Raw genomic sequence first — 19,876 nt, forward strand, 5'->3', positions numbered from 1 at the left:
TGGCAGAAGACCCAGATCCCTCAGTCGCCATTCCCATCAACCTGCTGTGCCTGCACATTTTTTGAGACAAATTTTGCCTTCAGGTCCTGGCAGGGTCCCCTCGCCATCATGGGCTGAGAAGGAAACCGGGGCAGGGACTGACCCCCAACTCTTTCTCTCCCTCCCAGGTGCTGCTGGCGGCGAGGCCGCCCGTGCCAGCATGGCTCTCTACAACAACGGGGCCGACGTGCCTTCGCCCCAGGAAGCCTCCAACGGCTTCTCGCAGCCCGGCGCCTCGGGGACATGGCACAAGGGCGAGGAGGAGGTACGTCTGGTGGAGCCCAGCCTGGTGAAGAAAGCTCACCGGGAAATCCTGGACCATGAGCGCAAGCGGCGGGTGGAGCTGAAGTGCATGGAGCTGCAGGAGATGATGGAGGAGCAGGGGTGAGTGGTGGGGGATCGGGGCTGGGCTAGAGATGGACCCCAATGCTTGACCCATTTGCACCTTGTTCTCCCCCTTTTTCCTCTCTAAAAAGTACCTTGATTTGGCAAATGTCTCCAGTTGGAAGTAAATCCACTTTTGGGTGAATCAGACAGCTTTGGGGTGGACTAGTGAGTTGGTTTGTGAAGCTAAATGCCTCCCAGAAGTGCAGACCTACGAGTGCATCCACAGACATGTTGGCGGCACACTTTGGCCCCTCCACTTGGAAATCTGGGTTCTTAGCTTGTCGTGCCAGGAAAGCCAAGGCAGGAAGGAGGAGCGAGTCGTTCATGGTCATGCAAACCGTCAGTGCCACCCAACCCGTGCCCCGCATGCCTGGGGTGAGAGGTGGTCTGTCTCTGTCTCTCATGTTGGGGAGATGAAGGAGAGCTGGGGTTTAGTCCCAGGCGAGGCTGTTTTGGTGCTTCAGTTTGTCCTGCCTTTGTTCTCTCCCCCCAGTTTTGGGGTGAGAGGATCCCCCTCGTCCTGCCGTGCCCCTGGCTGGGCACTGCGAGCTGCTCCCCAGCCTTTGCTCTCCCCTGGGGAAGCAAAGGACCGGGGGAAAACCTGAGGGCTGGAGAGCATCCCTGCCTGGGTGGGCAGGAGGCGCTGGGGGGCCAGGGAGGAGACCCCCATCCTCTCCAGACCCATGGCCATGCTGCTGGCTGTCCCGTAGCTCCGGCACCAGCTGAACAGCCCGATCCCCCTGACAGCTCACTAAAACCTGATGGATGGAGCAAATTCTTCGGCACACGTGGGTAGATGGGGACTGGTATCAGCTGGGGAGAAGGAAAATGGATTGAGGGAAGGCTTCGCCAAGGCTTTCATTAAGAGCGCAAGCGTGACCTAGAATTAAATTGTCTCACACAGACTGGAATAATGATTGTGCCTAATTTGTCGTTATGGAAATAAATAAGGCTGACCTGGCGCCTTGGGGAGCCCAGAGCCTCCTGTCGGGTTCCCGCGCCCTACTAGGGATCTTACTACTAGTAGCATCATTACTGCGATGGGTAATAGCAATATTGCAATCGGTATTGTTGTTATTGCTATAATTGCCTTTGCTATTATTAAGGCTATTAATAACGATGATGATGGTGATACACCAAAATGATAATATAATTACAGTAATAATCTTGGTCAACCTGGTTAATCCGCCGCCTGCTCTTCCCCTCTGCACAGGGGCTTTCTGGGGGGGTTACACGGGAAGCGCTTTGCAACCCTGAGGTTTCTGCCTGGGCAGGGGGCCGCATCCTGGCCACGGCCTCGGGGGAATTATTGGCAAGGGCAAGGCCCCTGGGATGAACGGGTGTGACAGCAGAGGAGGTTTTGTGGGGATTTAAGCACTCCCTTGTTTCCTTAAACATGGATGGCTCCTCCTGCCTGTGCTGTATAAGGCTGCTGCTCCCTCCAGGCTGCCTGCTTTATTCCCTGCCTGCAGGCTGGATTTCTTGTCCAGAAAAGAAGTGTCAGCAATTTTTCTTTCTTTCCCAAACCCATTCTATGTGTTAAATGCAAACCCAAAATCCCTCCGATGGGGTTATAAGCAGCACCAGGGGTTGCAGGAGGGAAGGGGCTGGTGGGGTGCTCCTGCCGCCATCACAGGATTGCTGGGTGTGGGGGGGTTCCTCGCCTTGGCCTTGCCCCCCACAGATTTGCTAACAGCCCAGCCGTGGTGGCCCATCTGTCACCTCCTGTTTGGCCTCGTGTCCCCTCTCCGAGAGCATCGGCCGCATTTGTAATATCCTGCAGCAAATGCTCATTTTCTCAGGCAGACATCTTCCAGCTGCCGCTAGCCGGCTGATGTCCACGGGATGGCCGGGGCCGGCAGCTCTATCCTTGCAGGATGGCTGCACCCTGCCCAGGTAGCTGCACCACCATCCAGGGTACAGTGCAAGCAGCATTTGGGGGTGTTGCTCTATTTTTGGGTCCCCCGTGCCCAGGCGGAGTGCAAGGTGAGGGGAAGAAGCCAGGCTGCCTCAGTGCCTGGTTAGCAGCCCTCCTCCTGCGCGGGAGTCCTGGCTGGCTGGGGAATTAATGAGAGCCTTTCAGTGCAAATGAGCTCGTTAATATTAATTCCCCTCTCCTCGCTGTTCCCCTTCATGGGCACCACAGTGGGGGTGGGTGCTGCCACATGGCCCTCTGCACCCAGCGCACCCAAGGGCATCCGGGGCACCCACGGCACTGCAAGGGGCATCGCCGTCCCCAGCACAGGCTCTGTGAGGTGCCATCCTCGGGGACCGCAGGGCTCGCCCAGGATGTGACACCCAGTTTTCTGGGCTGATTAGTGGCGATGCTGATGGAACGTGACAGCGAGGATGGGGCCACAAGCAGCCTCTGTAGATGGTGTGGGTGATGGCAGGGATGCACGCAGAGTCCAACCCCTTCCCTCCCAGGGTGGCAGTGTGGTAGTGACATGGTGGTGGTCCCTTTGCCCTGTCCCCAGGGACGATGCTGAGAGCACTGCGGGTCCCTCCACTGCATCCCTCCGTTTGGATGTTTTTGGTCGAGGGAGATGCTCAGGTGCCCTTGTGCAGCCGTGGGATGCGGCACAGGACCGCCTGCTCAGGGCTGTCACCCGTCCCTCCCTGGGGACACCTTGGGGATGGCTGGAGCGCAGTGGTTTGCCGCGGCTGTTCTCAGATGCCAGGGACAAAGTGATTAGTGTCTCTCGTTAATAACCCTGCAGCGGCCTGAGTCAGCGTTCGGCGTTAGCGCAGAGCTGGCTCGGCTGCTGGGGCCCGATGCAGCGCGGGGATGAGCGAGGGAGGCTCGTGATGGGACAGAGGCACCAGGCATGAACCCCGGCATCACCGGCTCCGATGCTGGCACTGCTGGAGAGGGTTTGGTGGGGTTGTGCCCCAAAACCTGGGGCGGTGGGGGGGAATGGCAACTTCATGGTCATCTTCTTCTTTTACCCCTTCCTGATGTCCCTTCCTCTGCCAAGCACTGCTGGGAGGGGCAGACAGGAGAGAGGAGGGCATGGAGGGCAGTGGCAGAGGACCAAGCAGAGGGACCTGCTCTCCTCCAGGCCCTGATGACTGTCACCATGCCACCTCTCCTTCTGACCGGCCCCTTGGGCCACATGTCGCTTCCAAAGGTATGGAGGTCCTCAGCAGGTTCCTGGGGAGCCCACGTTCCAGCTACAGCAACCCTGACTGCATCTTTGCCCATCCAGGTACTCCGAAGAGGAGATCCGTCAGAAAGTGGGGACCTTTCGGCAAATGCTGATGGAGAAGGAAGGCGTGCTCACCAGGGAGGACCAGCATGGGCGCCAAATGTAAGTGAGGCAGCTCCAAGTCCGGCCCCTCTGTGCGTCCTGCCCATCTCTCATCCCAGAGAGGCATGTCCCAGGTTGCCCCCGAGTATCGATGGGTGGATGGGTTAATACAGAGAGAGTATATATAGGGACGGTTGGATAGATGGATGGACATAGAGCATGTATATAGGGTTGGATGGATGGATGATTGGTTGGTTGGTCAGTTGGCTGGTTGGTTGGAGGCAGGGTGTGCCTCTCTGAGGCGGTATCCTACCTCTGGAGAGGTTAGAGGTTGTCCTGTGCTGGTCTTTCGGAGACCTCAGGGTGCTGTACAGAGAGGCCAGCATTGCAATGCTTCTGTCACAGATGATGAAACTGAAGTGCAGAAGGTCTCAATGCTTGGCTCACCCCACCAGCCAGTGGCAGAGACCAAGCCGCAGGTTTGCTGTGCCTCACCTCTGCCTGCTCCTGCCTCTTTGGATCACCTCTCCTGTTCTCCCCGGGGCTGAAATAGCAGCTTCTGCCTCCAGCCAGGCGAGGGCACCGGTTTCCAGTCCTTGCTTTTAACTCCATGATGCAGAATAGTCCTCCTGTCTCCGGGTGTGAAGCTGCGCTAACTCAGCTCGGCTGGCAATGGTTCGGCAGGTTGGCTGCTGTTCTGTAACCCTAGAAACATTCGTGTTAGCAATAATAATAATTAATAATATTTTCTGTTGCAAGGGGCCCACGCTGGATAGGCAGAGCTCGAGCCTGCTTCTCACCTGGGTAGACCCAGAGCCTGTGCCTCTGTCAGGCTGGTGTGACCCCAAGGAGCCCTATGGAAGAAGCTTCTCCAAGGAGCTCCTGCCCTGTGCCTCTGTATCCTAATCGTTCCTCACACTGCCTGGTCCCTGGGGGCTGCTTCTGCCCCAGGGGGCTTGGGGCTCAGGCTAGGTGTCCAAAGCAGCCCAGCTCCTGTTGGAGACGTGCCAGTTGCTCCTCCTGCCCTGCGCAGGACTGTCCCCAGCCTCACAAGGGTCCACCCTGGCTGGATGATGATTTATCTGCACAATGCTTAATGGCCCAGGCAGTGTGGCTGGCCTGGCGCGCACCATCCATCAGCCTGGAAACCAGGTCACTTGGGACAGGAATAGATGCTGCAGGTTCACTGAATATTAATGCTTCATTAGGGTCAGGAAATCAGGGCGAGGGGGGAGGCAGGGAAGCCGTGGCGGCGGGGAGAGCCTTCCTCCCACTGCTCTGCCGGCACGCCAGGCAGGGAGGGACACGGCTCGGCTGTGCCCAGCCCAGGATGGGGTGAACGGTCCTGGGGCAGCACGAAGCATTCAGGGTCCTCCTCCAGGCAGGAAAAAACAAGGCATGGGGAAAACCAACCTGCCCAGGTCACCGAGCATCAAGCCTGACGTGTTAACAAGTGGCCTTTGCCCATGGGGGCATGCGTCATCTCCAGGGCATCTTCCCAGGCAGGCTCGTTAGGGCTGGCGCTATAATGAGCACACAGGGAAGCTGAAGGTGCATTAAGGTTACCCAGGCAGCCCTAGCTGTCACCTTTGCGGGCTTGCTTTTGAAAAACAAAGGGTAATCATTAAAGATTAGCCCAGGGGCTATAAATAATAGTGCTGAGCTGGAAGGAGCAGTCTCAAAGCAAAGGATTGCTCGGAGGACAGCAAAGCCGGAGGCACTTGGAGGAGGCTGGTAGGAGCCAGGTCCAAAGGAGGTGGCTTTTCAAGCAGTAGGGACCTGGGCTGCCGAAATCCCTGCCAAAGGATGTTCTGGGTGCAAAAGGTCTGCACTGGTTGAAGAGGCTGGACAAGGGAGTTAAATAAACTTTAAATAAAGAGCCCCAGCCCTTGTAGTAGCTGGGAGAGTACTCAACAAAACATGTCATGGGCTGATCCTGCTCCAGCACCTCTCCGGACTTTTATAGCTCCGTTGTTGGCTGCCAGGACTATGATTCTGAACCAGCTGGTCTCATTTCAAAGCAGATGCGAAAGCTCAGCATCATCTGCAAAACTCCCCAGGGGAAACTGAGGCACCGAGCAGAGCCGTGACCACCTGAGTCCCTGGTTTGCTCTCTGCGCTCTTCCAGCTCCCGTCTCTGTGCGTGCACAGCCCGGCGATACAGCCCAGTCCCCAAGGAGTAACTGCTTGATGGAAAGGAGTAACTGCTTGATGGACAGGCTGGTGGGATTAAAAACAAACGCGAGCATGTGCCGGGCGGGGAGGGATAATTGGGGCAGCACAAGCCCGTCTTGAGCCACTGAGCACAGCTAATGGGTGAGATGCTGGCAGCAGGCTCTGGCATGGAGCACTGCCTGCTCACCGAGCAGAGAGTCCAACAGGGAATTATCCATGCTCGCTCTTCTCTCTTCCTCTTTTCTCCCCCTTCCCACGGTTGGGTGGTGGTTGAAAGGCTGTTTCTGCCCTTGGGGCATGGCCAAAGCAGAAGTCACTTGGAGAGGACCCAGAAATCCATGGCTGTGGTGCAGAAGGGAGCCTGAGACCCGCTTGAGCGATCGTCTGCAGTCAGGAGGAGGATGCCTCGCTTGTAGTTTTGGTCCAAAGCATTTTTAATTGGGCTAAACAGCCCAGGGCCTGCCTGTGGCCAGGGATGCCAACACGCGCTGCTCTTGGATCTGCCGTCTGGGACTGGGAGCTTCCCTTTGCTCAGCCGGAGGCACTGGCTGGGCTGCCGAGGGACTGGTGCCGTGGGGGCTACGCTTCTCCACCAGCATCCCCAGCCTCACGCCTCCGGGCTGGGAAGGGTGGAGGAGCCCACATCAGGTTTTGGAGGGCAAATCTCCCTTGGGAAGCAAGTTCCCCGGGCTGGTGCGATGTCGGGCACCCTCCAGGCACAGCCCCATCCCTTACGGTTCCCTCCAGAGCACCTGGATGGCCGCATCCCTCCCGGGGTGAGATGTCTCACATCCCCCAAGAACAAATGAGAGGCTCCCGGTGGGGTTTGATGCTGCTCCTAGGGCCGATGGCTCAGGAGGACCGGGGAGGTGGGGGACAGCAGGGAGAGCCTGGGCAGGGACTCCTGGGTCCCTCCTGCCTGCCGGGTCCAGCTGCCAGGCCTCTGCCAAGCCCTGCCCGCAGCCCTGGTAGTCAATGGCAACCTCCTGCTGGTTTCCATGGCAGCGGGAAAAATTAATGCTGACGGAGTCACTCAGGAGGGAGACGAGACCCTGATGGCTCCAGGCCTGATGTCCCCCCACCCCATCTCACCTGGCCCGGCGGGGACATCACCTGCCTGAAGCTCCAGTGCCGAGCTGGTGGCACGCTGGGGTGCTGGGCTCAAAGCCTGGATCATCCTGGGCAGCTCCCGCCGGCGGGTGGATAATCGCCTGAATCCCCGAGCCTCCTGCCAGCTCCTCTTGCCCTAATCCTGCCCTGCCACCTACCTGGGCTGATCCCAGCCCCCCGCTCAGCCCCGGCACTTGGGCAATCCCAAAAGGGGCTCTGAATGATGCCAAGGCTCGACCCTGTGGGGAGATGGTGGCTCGAGACCCACGGTGTCCCTGTGCCAGCCCGGTGGGGATTTCTGCAGGGACGGGAGTCCCAGGAAGACCCCAAAAAGACCCCCACTGCTAGGCTTTGCTGCATGTGGATCTCAAGTGATGTGACCAAGGTCCCCTGGGGATGCTGTGGCGGAGAGGATGTCCCCCAGCTCCTGTAGCTGCACCGGGGCTGCCCCAGGCTTCCCCCCAGCAGCTCTGGTGGGAGACGGAGAACGGGGAGCCCCGAATTAATCCTGTGCTTCCTCCTTCGGCAGCGTAATAGAAAACCACCACGGGGCAGATGAGGAGGAGTACACGGTGGAGTACCCTGACTACGGCGAGGACTGCCTGCTGCAGTGCGACTGCTCAGCTGAGTGCTACCGCGACGACAGCGGCCACCGCGAGTACAGGTCCAGCCAGACCCGCAGCGGGGATTTTGGGGAGCGGGTGTGCACAAGGTCCCCGTGGGGGGACATAGTAGCCAGGGGGCAGTCCCTTCTTCCCCCAACCCTGTCTGCTTTCTCCCACAGGCTGAAAAGACGCTCGAGCAGCTCTGCCTCTCCTCCACCCAAGAAGAAAAAGAAAAAGAAATCGGGTCACCGCCGGAGCCGGTGAGTCCCCAGCTGTCCCTGCGCTGTCCCCTCTCCTGGGAGGGCAGCTCTCCTCCCAGCTCAGCCCCTCCCCAGGCTCTGGTGAGGGAAGTCACCCTGCTCTGGGGGGGCAGTGCACCCTCAAGAGGTGCAACGCACCTGCACGCACCGATGGTGCAACACACACACGTGTGTGCACACGCACAGCGCTATGGGATGTACCACCAGCCCACCCAACTGCATGCACTGGTGGGACCTTGCCCGGTCCATGCTGGGAAGGAGCTGGCTGCCGCACGGCACAGCACCGGGCAGGATTTGGCTCCCTGAAGGGTCTGGCTCCATCTACGCGCTGGTCCCCTCCCCGGTTAGCACTGGCCGCCTGGGCAGGATGCTGTCCCTAATGTCCCTTTCTTCTCTGCCTTCCCCATGGCAGCAAAAAGAGGAAACCCGGCTCGGAGCGCAGGTGAGTGCCCACCGGGCTGGGTGGGCTGCGGGGTCCCCCCCGGGCATGCAAGGCCCCCGGGCATGGGCTGGCCTGCACCACCCACTGTCCCCCTCTGAAATCCCAGCCAGAATTGGCCACCCCATCTCCTGCTGGAGGCTGTGGAGCCCACGAGGTGGCAATGGGACACAGCGGGATTCGGGCACTCTGGCACCCAAGGAGGCCAGAGCCCTTCGGCCAAAAGCCCCTTTCTATCCCCCACCCCAAATCCTCCCCCAGGAAATAACTTCCATGCGATATTCATGCATCCCATGGGTGGTCCAGGGGAAGTGGGGTGCCGAGGGACAGTGGGATGGGACTCCCCTGGGCCATGGGGATAGGGCTGGGGAGTCCCTTGCTCCCTCCTCAAGGGCACCCACTTTCCACCCCCCAGCTGTGACAGCTCTTCACCCATCCGCAAGGAAAAGAAAAAGAAGACTGGAAAGAAACACAGACGCGACAGGTAGGAGGGACACCACGTCAGGCTGGGGACAGCGGGGCTGGTTGGGGACAGTGGGGCTAGTTGGTGGCTGCCCAGGCCCTTGGGCTGGGGCGGGATGGAGGCATGGACAGGGGTGGATGCTGGTGGCTCTTCATGGGGCCATCACCTCCTCACAGCAGCTGTCACCTGCCTCATCCAGCAGCCCATCTCAGGGCCACCCCCCTGCCCTTGTCCCCATGCCCTGGGGCTGCCCGGCCTTGGCCAGCTCAGCACGTCCCCTTCATCTCTGCCTCCTCTTCATCCCTCAGGTCTGAGTCGGGGTCACGGAAGAAGAGAAGACACAGGTGAGAGTGACGGCTGCTGGGAGCCACCCCACTGCCACCAGCGCTGGCTGCCAGCTTCCCCCATCGGGGACACCCTGTCCCCTGCCCTCCTGCTGTCCCCATCCCCTCTGCCCATGGGGATGGGCCCATCGGGCGCGGTGGGTGTGAGCGTGGGCTGCCAGCACCCGCCGTCTGTCCATCCGTCTCTTGCCTGGTGAGTGTCCCCCTCACCCCATGGCCAGACACTGCTGGGTGCCCCCCACCCTTGGAGGTGGCACAGGGCCACCCTGGGTGTCTGTGGGGTCCCACGCGGCCCTGAATGTCCTACGTGGGAGAAGGGGTGACACCGGGCAGCCGTGGCCAGGGCGAACACTGGCTGTTGCCCTGCTCTGCAGATACCCTCTGCCAGCATTGCTATTTTAGGGTGAAAGAAGTAAAAAACAGGCAAAGAGTGCCTGGGTGGGCAGAGGGGCTCAGAGGGGCTGACGCAGGGCAAGGCAAGCGGCCAGGTGATAACGGAACCGAGCCCTGTGGATGCCGAGCAGAGCCGGTCCCCCCCTTCCCACTGCCACCCCCTCCCACCTGGCCTTGCCGACCAGCACATGGCCCCCACGGTCCCCACAAAGCCAGCTGGGAACCCCACAGTGGTTTGAAGCTCGGTGGAGCCCAGCTCCAGGCAGGTCCTCCCCATCACTCCTCCCGCAGCCTCGGTGGCTCCGGGGGGGCCAGGGAAGCCCCCCCGAGTGCTGCCCCCGCTCCTGTCTCTGCAGCTTTCGGCTCTTCCTGCAGGTCCCGAAGCCCCAAGAACAAACGGAAAGAGAAAAACAAAGAGCGCAAGAGGTGAGGGGCTGAGATGGTGGGGGGAGTGGGGCGATGTGCCCCCCTGTTTGCCCTCCCATGGCGGCTCAGCCTGCCCCTCGGCCCTCCGGCCACCCTCTCCGCAGGTCCCGCAGCGAGTCCCCGGCCTGGCGCTCGCACCGGCGCAGCTCCTGCAGCTCCCACAGCGTCTCGCTCTCCTCCGACGACAGCGGCTCCAAATCCCCTGGCAGGTAGGGACAGCCCGGGACCCCCGTCCCCACCGCCAGCAGCCCCCCCAGCTTCCATGATGGGGACCCTTGCGGGGTAGAGGGCAGGGAGGCAGGCGGCAGAGACGTCCCTGTGATGGGGACCCTTACGTGATGGAGGGCAGGGAGGTGGGTGGCAGAGGTGTCCCCATGATGGGGACCCTTGGGGATGGAGGACGGGGAGGCGGGTGGCAGAGGTGTCCCTGGGATGGGGGCCCTCAGGGGGATGGAGGGGAGCAGGACGGTGCTGCAGCACCTCTGGGGGGGTTTGGGAACAGGGTGCCCAGACTGGGTATCAGATTTGAACTGGAGAAAGCACAAACCACCAATTTTCACCCCGTTTCTTGCTTCGGCAAAGCCTGCCCCGCCATCTCAGCCCGGGCTTGCAGCCAGCAGCTCTGCCGGAGCCAGGCGAAGGGCGATGCCGTCCTGGGTTGGGGCAGGGGGGATGCCGGCGGCTCATGGTGCGGTGCCCCGCAGGCTAAGCCCCAAGCGCCGGCAGGACGGCCCCAAGGGCAGCAGCGCCCGTTCCAGCCGCAGCCCGTCCTCCCCCTCTCCCCGCCGCTCGGCCTCGCCGCACCAGAACGGGCACAAGGGCAGCGCCCAGAATGGCCGCCACAGCCACGGCGCCCCGCTTCCGGAGCCCTCGGATGTACGTAGGCTTTTCTTGGATCACTGTTCGCTTCCCTCCCCTCCTCCCTCTGCAGGACCCCCCCACCCTGGCTCTCCTCTCCCCTCCTTCCCCGCTCGCTCGGCTCCCCCCTTGCCCGGCTGGGGCACACGGGGGAGATGCGGGGTGCAAGGCTGCACCCCCTGCCCCCCCCCCGCCCCCAGCACCCATCAACCTTCCGCTGGGTGCGCAGTCTCCCTGGGGGAGCCAGCCCATCACCTTGGGGCAGGTATCGGGGCAGCCAACGGGTCATCCCTCCCCCAAAGCCGCACATCGCTCTGCAGATGTCACCCCCCCAGGGACGATGGCTTGGCAGGCCAATGTCACCTGCCAGGGTCACCACCGGGCTCAGCACCTCCCTGGGAGTGGATTGAGCCCAGACAGCCAAGAAACGGGTAAAGCTGGAAAATTCTCAATTCCCCGCCAGCCCCAACCCTCCCCAGCACCCAGGTGCCAGCACCAGCGCTCAGGACCCCAGCACCCAGTCTGGGCCAGGGTAGGGTTTGGAAGGGGTTTGGTGCTGGGTGCTCATCTTTTAGGAACTCAAGGTCCCCGTGATGGGTGACACTGGGGCTAAGTGTCCCCAGCTCTGCCTCGGCACCCCAGGGGTCCTGGTGAAGCTTGGTGGGCTGCTCCCACTCTGAGTGGGGCAAAGCCCTAACCCAGCAGGACCGGGGGCCCAGCCCCAGTTTAACCAGTGCCGGGGTGGCGAGGAGCCTGCTTCGCCTAGTGGGGGGCTGGAGGCAGGGTTGAGTGAAGGCAGCGTGCTGGGGGACCCCACTAATGGGGGACACACAGGTCCCCGCTCGCCCCGGGGCACTTTATTCCCATGGGCGAGGTGCTGTGGGGATGCTCCCGGGCTGGCAGCACCCAGTGCTGACACCCCAACACCTGTGGGGCCAGGGGCACCCCAGAAAACAGGGCCAGGAGCACACACATCCCCCCCCGTATTCACATCCCCTTCGCCCTCCCCGGCTCCCCAGCCCCAGCCCAGCACCCAGCACCCCCCCAGCAGCACCCAGCACCCTGCCCACCTCTCGGGGCACCTCTGCTTTCTTCTTTCCTGTGGTTTTGGCTGGGGTGTGGGGGGGTTCGGGTGCCGAGGAGCTGCCCACCGCCCACCCAGGCACCCGGCTCGCCCTGCTCTCCCCCTGCCCACCACCCCCAGCACCCAACATCGCCCAGACCGCCGAGCTCCCTTGGCTCCCTGGCACCAGCGGGACTTTTCTCCGACAACTTTCTCTCTCTTTCTCTCTCTCTCTCCTTTCTCTCTCTGGTTTCTATTTTTTATTTTTTTTTTCTTTTTAATCCCATCTGTGTTTTTCTTTAGCCTCCCATTTGAAAAAAACCCAAACGGTAATATACACTTCCATTTCTTGCTCAGCAGAAGCAGGGACGAGGGGGAGGGAAGGGCAATGAAACGTGCTTTTTTCCCCCACCCCCTTGTTTTAGTTTCCTTTCTCATGATTTCTTTTCTTTTCCCTTGTGATGTACAGAAATGCAAACGATATATATCTCTCTTATTTCCCCCCTCCCCGTCGTCGTCGTGTTGTTCTAGAACTTTTTGCTTTTGTGTGTGTTAATGTGGAGAAGAGAAAAAAAAAAAAAAAAGCAGCAGATGTGTTTTCTAAATATTTACAACCGCTGAACATTGTATTTCCATTTTCTATATTTTGAACAAGGAATTTAAAAGGGAAGAGAGCCAAGCAGCTCTACACCGCAAAGGTAGCAGGCTCGCTTCGATATTGTGGAGCGAATTGCCCTTTGCCTCCTTGAATTGGCTACCGCCCCATCGCCTCAGCTGGCGGCCGGATCCTGCTGCCATGCGGGTGGTTTTCCTCCACGGTTGCAGGATGAGGCCATTGGGTGCTGGGTTATCCAACTCCCACCCCAAGCCAAGTACCCTGCGGCCATCCCGCACCCAAGCGCCCGCATCCTGTATCCTGGCAGGATGGGTGCTGAGCATCCTTGGTACCTTTTCCCCCCTCCCAGCCTCCTGCAGACCCCCCAAATGCTCCGGACTCAGCCCATTGCCTGGGTGAGCTGTGCCCCCCCCCAGCACCCCCAGAGCCACTGGGAAGAAGGGGTGCCCCGGGGCGCTGCGCGGCATTGCCTTCCCTTTTAAATACCCGGTCCCGTCTCCATCCATCCTTGCTACCTTCCCCAGCCTTCCTCCCGGGTCTCTCCTCGCCCACACGCAGCCTCCGGCCTCCTCTTTCTCTTCGGTTTTCTTTGGGCCAACACAACCCGACAACCCTCGCCGTGTCCCACCTCCATCCATCGCCTTCCCTGCATGTTATCCGGGACTTTGCCATGTTATATAGCGACTTTTTAAGACCAAAATGCAGCCGGGTTACAGACACCAGCCAGCAAACCCCCCGCGGCCACCCGCTCGGCGGCCAGCCACAGCCTTTCCATTTAAAAAAAAGAAAAATTAAAAAAAAAAAAAAAGAAAAAAGCTAACGAGACCAATTTTAAAAATAATTTTAAAAATTCTAAGCAAAGCAAACGGGATTAGCCGAGGGGTCTGGATCGCCGTACTAAAGAGTCCTTGTCTTTTTCCCATTCTGCCCTCCAAATGTGGAGATTATTGTTTTCTTTTTTTATTATCGCATTCCTGTCACTGCCAATTGCAAAGGTAGGTATTTCGTCCACCTCTGCACGTTCACTTCTGCAGATGAGCCTGTTGAAAAGCACCGTAGCTTGATTTAATGTTATTTTCTCTTTCTTTCTGACTCTCTTTCTCACTCTCCTTCTCTCTCTCTCTTTCATTTTGTCTCTTTTTGGTGGCTATATATAATTTTTTTTGATTTGTATGGTTTTCCCCAGTTAGCTGCAAAGCCATGCTCTTCTCTTACGTTCTTTATTTATATTTTTTTGCCCTGTCCACGTAATATTTTTTTCTTTCTTCCTCCCTTTTCTCTTCCCCGTCTCCTCGTGCTGTCAGTAGAATGCATTTCTGTGTCTTTCAGCCCTCTGAATTTGTGTTCGTTTCCATCCAGGGGCCGAGTACGGCTGCTCCATTTGAGTCCCCCCTTAGGGGCTGGGTAACGAAGGCGAACATAATTAGTGAGAAATAGGGGCAGTGGCCAGAGCCCATGGGTGGGAGCAGCAGCAGATCCTGGGCACAGGGGGTTTTGGGGTGGGTGGATGGGGTGCGAAATGAGAAACTGGGGGGAGATGTGTGGGTTTAGCCCCTCCTCGGGCCGTGGCGGGCAAAAAACCCCCCAACCCAGGGAAAATATTGGGGGGCTGCCACGGGGAAAGGTTGAAATCTTCCTCTGTGGAGAGAGACAGGTCTGGGGCATCACGGTCCCCTCGGGGCAGGGGACAGCGTCCCAGTGCCGGCCATCCCAGCCCCACAAGCTCCCAGTGTGCGTTCTCCCTTTTGGGCTGGGCCTTTGCCGATTTGGATTTATTTGGGATGCTTTTCCTTTTGTTGCCTTCCTGCACTGCCGGGCAGGAGACCCCTCCGCCCCCTCCCCAGGGTTTGGGTGGGAACCCCGCAGCCCGAGCCCGCAGCGTGGCCAGCCAGCACTGAAATGCCCCCCTGGGAAAGAGGAAATCCCTCTCTTTCTCTCTTCTTCTTCCTCTTCTTCTTCTTCCTCTCTGCTTTTATTTTTCCCTGCCCAGATGCTGGCTCAGCTGCCTCCCCACCCCTTCCAGGGCTGCTGCATCCCCTTGGAGGGGGTCCCTGGCCCCCAGCGCTTGCAGGGCAGCTTGTGCCATGGGCAGGGCTGGCCGTCGCCACCAGCCTCCTCCCTCGCTGGAGTGATTGCAACAGAAACAGATTGTTAAATAAAACCCCCAGATCCCCCCCCCCCCCGTTTTGGCTCCAGCTTGCTGGTCTGCGGCTGGAGGGGTTGGTTTATCCGTGGGGACAAGGAGGTGATGGGGGACGTGCCACCGGTGGGGTGCGGAGCGGCTTGTGCGACTCCGCCGCCTCGGGATGCTCGGGGACGCGAGGTCCCTTTTGCAGCATCTTTGTGGTGGTCCCCAGGCTCCCACCCTGGCGCCTTGCCCGCTTCTCTTTTGGGGAAGAAAAGCGGCGTTTAGGACACAGCGAGGCGGGTGGAGAAAAACCTCGTCTTCAAGGATTAACCAACCAGGCATGTTTGGGGCAAGGGGCCGGCAGGGAATCGGGGTCACCGGCCCCCAGCTTAGCCCCAGGCACGGTGACACAATCCCGGCAGCACCCCAATCCCCCTGAACCCTGGTTAGATCCCCTCGGCCAGGCTCGGCTCTGCCCCACACAGGATTTACCCCTCCAGAGATGCTCAGGGACCCGGCACCGGGCTGTGGCCGGGAGAAGGAGACCCCCAAAGCCCCCCGAGCCAGCGTTTGCCGGCTCAGTAAGGGCCGGCAGTGCAGGAGCCATTTCCACTCATCTTTTTGGTCAAGTGGTGTTTGCAAAGATGGGGAAAAAAAACCCAGGCAGTGGCTGCGGCTCGGAGGAACTCAGATATTTGGGAGCCGCTGCGTGCTGGACCCCGGGGCCGGGCAAACACCCCCCCAGCTCTTGGCGAGAGCCCGGCACGGGGCCTCGGCCGCGGCGGTGGCCCAGGGTTTCCCTCCCCTGTAGGAGAAGTGAGTTGGTTTGTTTTATTTCTCCTCTCTCTGGCTCTGTCTCTGTCTCTCCTCCTTCTCTCGCTCTTTCTTTCTCTCTTGCATTTTTGTGAATCTAATGATGCACTTATATTGCCCCGCTTTTCCCTTCTCTTCATACCTTACCTACTAAAGGAGGAAATGCCACTTTTTTGGTAAGTGGATGTTAACCAAGAGGGACTTAAAAAAAAAAAAAGCATATAATGGAAAAAAAAAAAAGGAAGCAGAAAGCAAAGTCTGTGTTGAGTGCTGATGAGGACTTAGCAGTTCCCTGCAGAGTCACAGCTAACAGCTCAATGCGTGTCCCAGGAAGAGCTCAGAGACATTCGTTTATCTCAGTAACGAGGACATTTGTGAAGTTTTGCTTTGTTTTTTTAATTTTATTTTATTTGAGTTGGATGGTTTTTCTTCTTTCTTTTTTGGTTTCCTTTTGCCTTCTCGCCCCTGGCCCCCCACCCCCCTGCCTTGCCCTCCATTGTTGCTCTGTGCCGTCCTCCTCGTTTCTTGATTTGTTTTAAGCCGAAAGCCGTACTATCTATAAAAACTACACATATCTGAACATATATCTCTCTATATATGTGCATGCCTCTGTGTGAGCAGACCCCCCCCATCACCTCCAGCCCTCTTTGGTTCGACCCCTTCCCCTCGGCTCAGTCTGATTTACTCTCCCCCACCTCCCCACCTTCCCTCCTCTCATCTTTTCTTTTTCCCCCCATTTTCCTCCCTTCGTTTGGGTTTTACCCCCCCTTTTCCCTTCCCCTTTCTTGGTCGGGGCGGGCGGGGGCCGGGGTTTGCTTTATCCCCAGGTGTTTTCGGGGGGGGTTTGTTTCTTTCCCTTCGAGCTCTCCCTCCCCGACGACTTGGGGGTTTCTTGGATTTTTTTTTTTTCTTTGCTCCCATCCCACCCCTTCCTTTGGGTTTTTTTACATTTTATTTTAATTATTTTTTTTGGCGTTTTGCATGCGGAGGTTTGCATGACCCACGTTGTTGAGGGCGAGAGGAAGGTGCAGAGTAGCGTCTGTGTAGCCTGCCTTATGCGATGTGCGTTGACGTTGTGAACCGCGTCCCCGGCCCGGTGCCCCCCGTTAAAATCCCCTTTCTCCTTTCTTCTCTTCTTCCCCCCCTCTCCGCCTTTCCCCCTTTCTCTCTCTCTCTCTCTCTCTTTCTCTCCCCCCTTGCCAGAAGCCGGCCTCGGCGTCCCCCTCTCCGCGGGCTCATGGCAGGACGGAGCCGCCGTCCCCCCGCACCCGGGGGGGCCGACACGGCGCCCGTAGCCCCCGGTCGCCCACGCCGGAGCGGGCCAAGCACGGTCACCGGCATCGCTCCCGCAGCGCCTCGCCGCCTCCCCGCCATCGCGGCCAGAGCAAGGGACGGCCCCCGGCCCCCCGGGACCCCCCACCGCCGCCGCTCAGCCCCGCCGGCTACAGCAGTGACTCGGAGGGCTCGGTGGGCTCCCACCCCTACCACCCACCGCTCGGCCCCGACAGGAACCACGGCACCCACACCAAGAAGTAAGGGGGTCCCTGGGATGGGGTCCTGCCATCCCTGCCGGCACATGGGAGCTGGTCTCTGATATTTGGGGTGCAGCCCCATGCGGGCACTCCGGTTCCATCCGGGCAAAGCTCTAGGGACCAGGGTGGGGTTGGGATGCTCAAGGCATGGGGATGGGGACGGGGATGGGGATGGGGACAGGGATGGGGACACGAAGATGGGGACAGGGATGGGGACACGGAGATGGGGACAGGGATGGGGACACGGAGATGGGGACAGGGAAGAGCCGCAGTGGGTCAACGCCAGCGCACTGCGGGAAAAGTCATCCCTGCAAGGGATTACCCCAGCACGAAGGGCAGTGCCTGGATGGCTGCGTGGGATTACAGCATCCCACAGGGTGCAGGATCCCAAGCGGGTGAGCGTCCCATGCTTTATAATCATCAGGGATGCAGCCCAGCCAAAAATTGGGGTCATGTGGGTGCGCCCGCTGCTCCCCCATGGGAACGTGGGGTCCCCAGCTCCTGCGGGGACACCCTGCCCGGCCACGGCGGGCGAGGTGCGAGGAGGTGCTGGGGTCTGCCTTCACAGGGTGAAGGAGAGGCACCACCGGGGTCGGCCCAACAGCAGCTCGGAGTCGTCAGCCAAGCATTCCCGGCACGCCTCGGAGCGGAGGAAGAGCCCGTCGCCCAGCCCCGGCCAGCGCAGCAGCTCCTGGAGCTCCAGCGGCTCTCTCTCCAAGTCCCGCTCCCGATCTCGGGAGAAGAGAGTGGGACGCAGCCGCTCCCGCTCACCCTCACCAAAAAAACCTGCCAGCAGGTCAGCCCCCGGGGGACTTCGGCATGGGGGGCACGGGTACCCGCAATGGGCTCAGAGAGCATCCATGGCTCAGGGTGGTCCCAGCTGCCCCGGGGCTCGGGAAGGGGCTTACAGGTCGTTGCTGGCCCTGGTGGCACTGGAAATGTCAGCCCCAGGTGGGGGGTGTCACTCCCATGGGGGGGCTGCTGTGCAGGGGCTGTTCCTGCATCCCACCCGGGACCCCAGCCCACATCCCTGCTTCTCCTCCTCACGGTGTAGAGAGAAGGACAACGAGCCCCGAACACGCCACGGTGACCCCGATCCCGCCCGCGCCCGGCGCCGCTCCAGGAGCTACTCCCCCATCAGGAAGAGGAGACGTGACTCCCCCAGCTTCATGGAGCCCAGGAGGATCACGAGGTGGGTCCCGGCACACGGCAAAGCCTCTGCCACGGCCGCTGGCGTGGCCAAAGGCTGAGCTCTGCTGCCAGCCAGCCCTGATGGACGGATGGATGGATGGATGGATGGACGGACAAATGGATGAGGAGCTCTGGGGATGGATAGATAACCCTGAGGATGACCAGCTGGGTGAATCAGCTGGCCCAGACAGATGGATAACCAGACTGCCTCCAATATTACAACCTTCTGATCTCTTCCCATTTTGAGGCATGAAAATAGGAATTCATTTTAATCTGCATGTGCATATTCCAGCAAGACATACGGCCACAAGCATGTCTCTCCCTTGCCCTCCAAAAGCCGGTTTCTCCTCCTTGAGATCCTATTGACTCAGGATCCCGGGCTGTAAGACAGGCAATATTTAGTGCCAGACGAAACACTGTGTGCATATATAGTACCTTGTTAGCATGCAGCACTGGCGGCGGTACCGGTGACGAGCTGAGATTACCTCGTTCCTGACCTATTTGTCTCTCCTGCTATCAGCTGGGAGATCGGGCTGTGGGGTAGAGGGGCTGGATTTTCAGAAATCAGCTCTGGCTCGCTTGTGCGAGGGGTTTTATTTCACCTGGGCTGGACTGAAGTTGTAAGGAGGGAGAACGGTAGAAAAACTGCTCAGCCGGTGGGTTAGAGCTCCTTGCAGCCCTCCCCCATGGATGCCCTGTAAAGAACATGGAAAGCTGCTCCTAGCCCAGAGGAAGGTTTCCTAGCCCAGGTACCACCGGCTGGTTTTGCATCCCTCCCGCTCTGTCCTCGAGCTGGGTTTTGCTGGGATGTCCCCAGGAAAGTCACAGGGCTCGGCCAGAGGACACAGCCTGTGGTCCCTGTGGGGACCGTCCCCCCCATCCCTGTCACCCATCCCTGGGATGGATGGGGACAGCAGACCCAGCTCTGCTTGGGGTTCAGGAGGAGCAGAGCTGTTTCTGCAAGGCTTCGAGGATGCTGCAGGGAGGGGGCAGCCAGGGCAACACCCCCAGCCCCCCTCACCTGCCCCGAAGCCCAGTCAGAAGCCCCAGGGCTTTTTCTTGACCTCCTGCCCTGTTCCCAGTCTCCATCACCCCCCATCACCCCGGGGTCTGGCACCGCGTGGTCCTGCCTCAGTGATGCCAACTTCTCCTTTTCCATTTCATCCCAAGGTCCCTCTCGGAGAGCATCGCCGCCAGCCTGGCTCCCAGGGTAACCTCTACCCTTCCTCTTCCTCCTCTTCCTCCTCTTCTTCCTCCCGGACCCCTCTGTGTCTCCTCACACCCTAGGTTGCCCTCGGCACCCAGCGGCCTCCGGGCCCTGCCTTTGTCTCTCTTCGGTCCCACTAACACCGGGCCGGGAGAAGGGGCCAAGGGGTTGGCTCCTGCACCAGCTCCAGACATCGCTGCCCCCCGTGTCCCCCCATCCCCACTGCCCCCATGCTCCCCACGTCCCTCCTCATCCTCAGGCGCCGGCGGGCCGCAGCTCGCCTCCCGCTAATCCCGAACGTCTCTTTTTCAGCAGCTTTCAATCTTTGGTGTCTGGGAAACACAAAAGCCACATTAACCTGCTCACTTTCTGCCCTCGCCGCTGCCTAATCCAGGACTAACACCCTGCGGGGGGGCCGGGGAGGAGGAAGGGGATGGAGGGGGGGGTTGATGCCGGGTGGCCGCATCCTGATACCCCGCAGCCGGTCTGAGCCCGGCCGCCCCGCGGGGATGCTCGGCCGTGCCGGGGAGCCAGTGCCGGACCCTCTCCCCGAGCTGTCGCCGGGGGCCTGACTCA

The 19,876-nt window shown here is 59.9% G+C and overlaps 1 protein-coding gene across 1 annotated transcript in view; it reads left to right on the forward strand.

Moving 5' to 3' along the window:
* Window positions 1-19,876, forward strand: part of SRRM3 (serine/arginine repetitive matrix 3) — a 30,407-nt gene that overhangs the window by 8,117 nt on the left and 2,414 nt on the right. The window contains exons 2-14 of the mRNA XM_069791390.1: window positions 168-423; window positions 3,636-3,737; window positions 7,492-7,626; window positions 7,747-7,827; window positions 8,240-8,269; window positions 8,682-8,750; window positions 9,038-9,073; window positions 9,842-9,892; window positions 9,997-10,101; window positions 10,597-10,768; window positions 16,574-16,902; window positions 17,471-17,698; window positions 17,957-18,094. Coding sequence (XP_069647491.1) covers window positions 200-423; window positions 3,636-3,737; window positions 7,492-7,626; window positions 7,747-7,827; window positions 8,240-8,269; window positions 8,682-8,750; window positions 9,038-9,073; window positions 9,842-9,892; window positions 9,997-10,101; window positions 10,597-10,768; window positions 16,574-16,902; window positions 17,471-17,698; window positions 17,957-18,094 — 1,700 coding nt within the window. The 5' untranslated portion in view covers window positions 168-199. The remainder of the gene's footprint in view (window positions 1-167; window positions 424-3,635; window positions 3,738-7,491; window positions 7,627-7,746; window positions 7,828-8,239; window positions 8,270-8,681; window positions 8,751-9,037; window positions 9,074-9,841; window positions 9,893-9,996; window positions 10,102-10,596; window positions 10,769-16,573; window positions 16,903-17,470; window positions 17,699-17,956; window positions 18,095-19,876) is intronic.

The sequence above is a fragment of the Haliaeetus albicilla genome, chromosome 9 (assembly GCF_947461875.1).
Source record: "Haliaeetus albicilla chromosome 9, bHalAlb1.1, whole genome shotgun sequence".
Taxonomy (NCBI): domain Eukaryota; kingdom Metazoa; phylum Chordata; class Aves; order Accipitriformes; family Accipitridae; genus Haliaeetus; species Haliaeetus albicilla.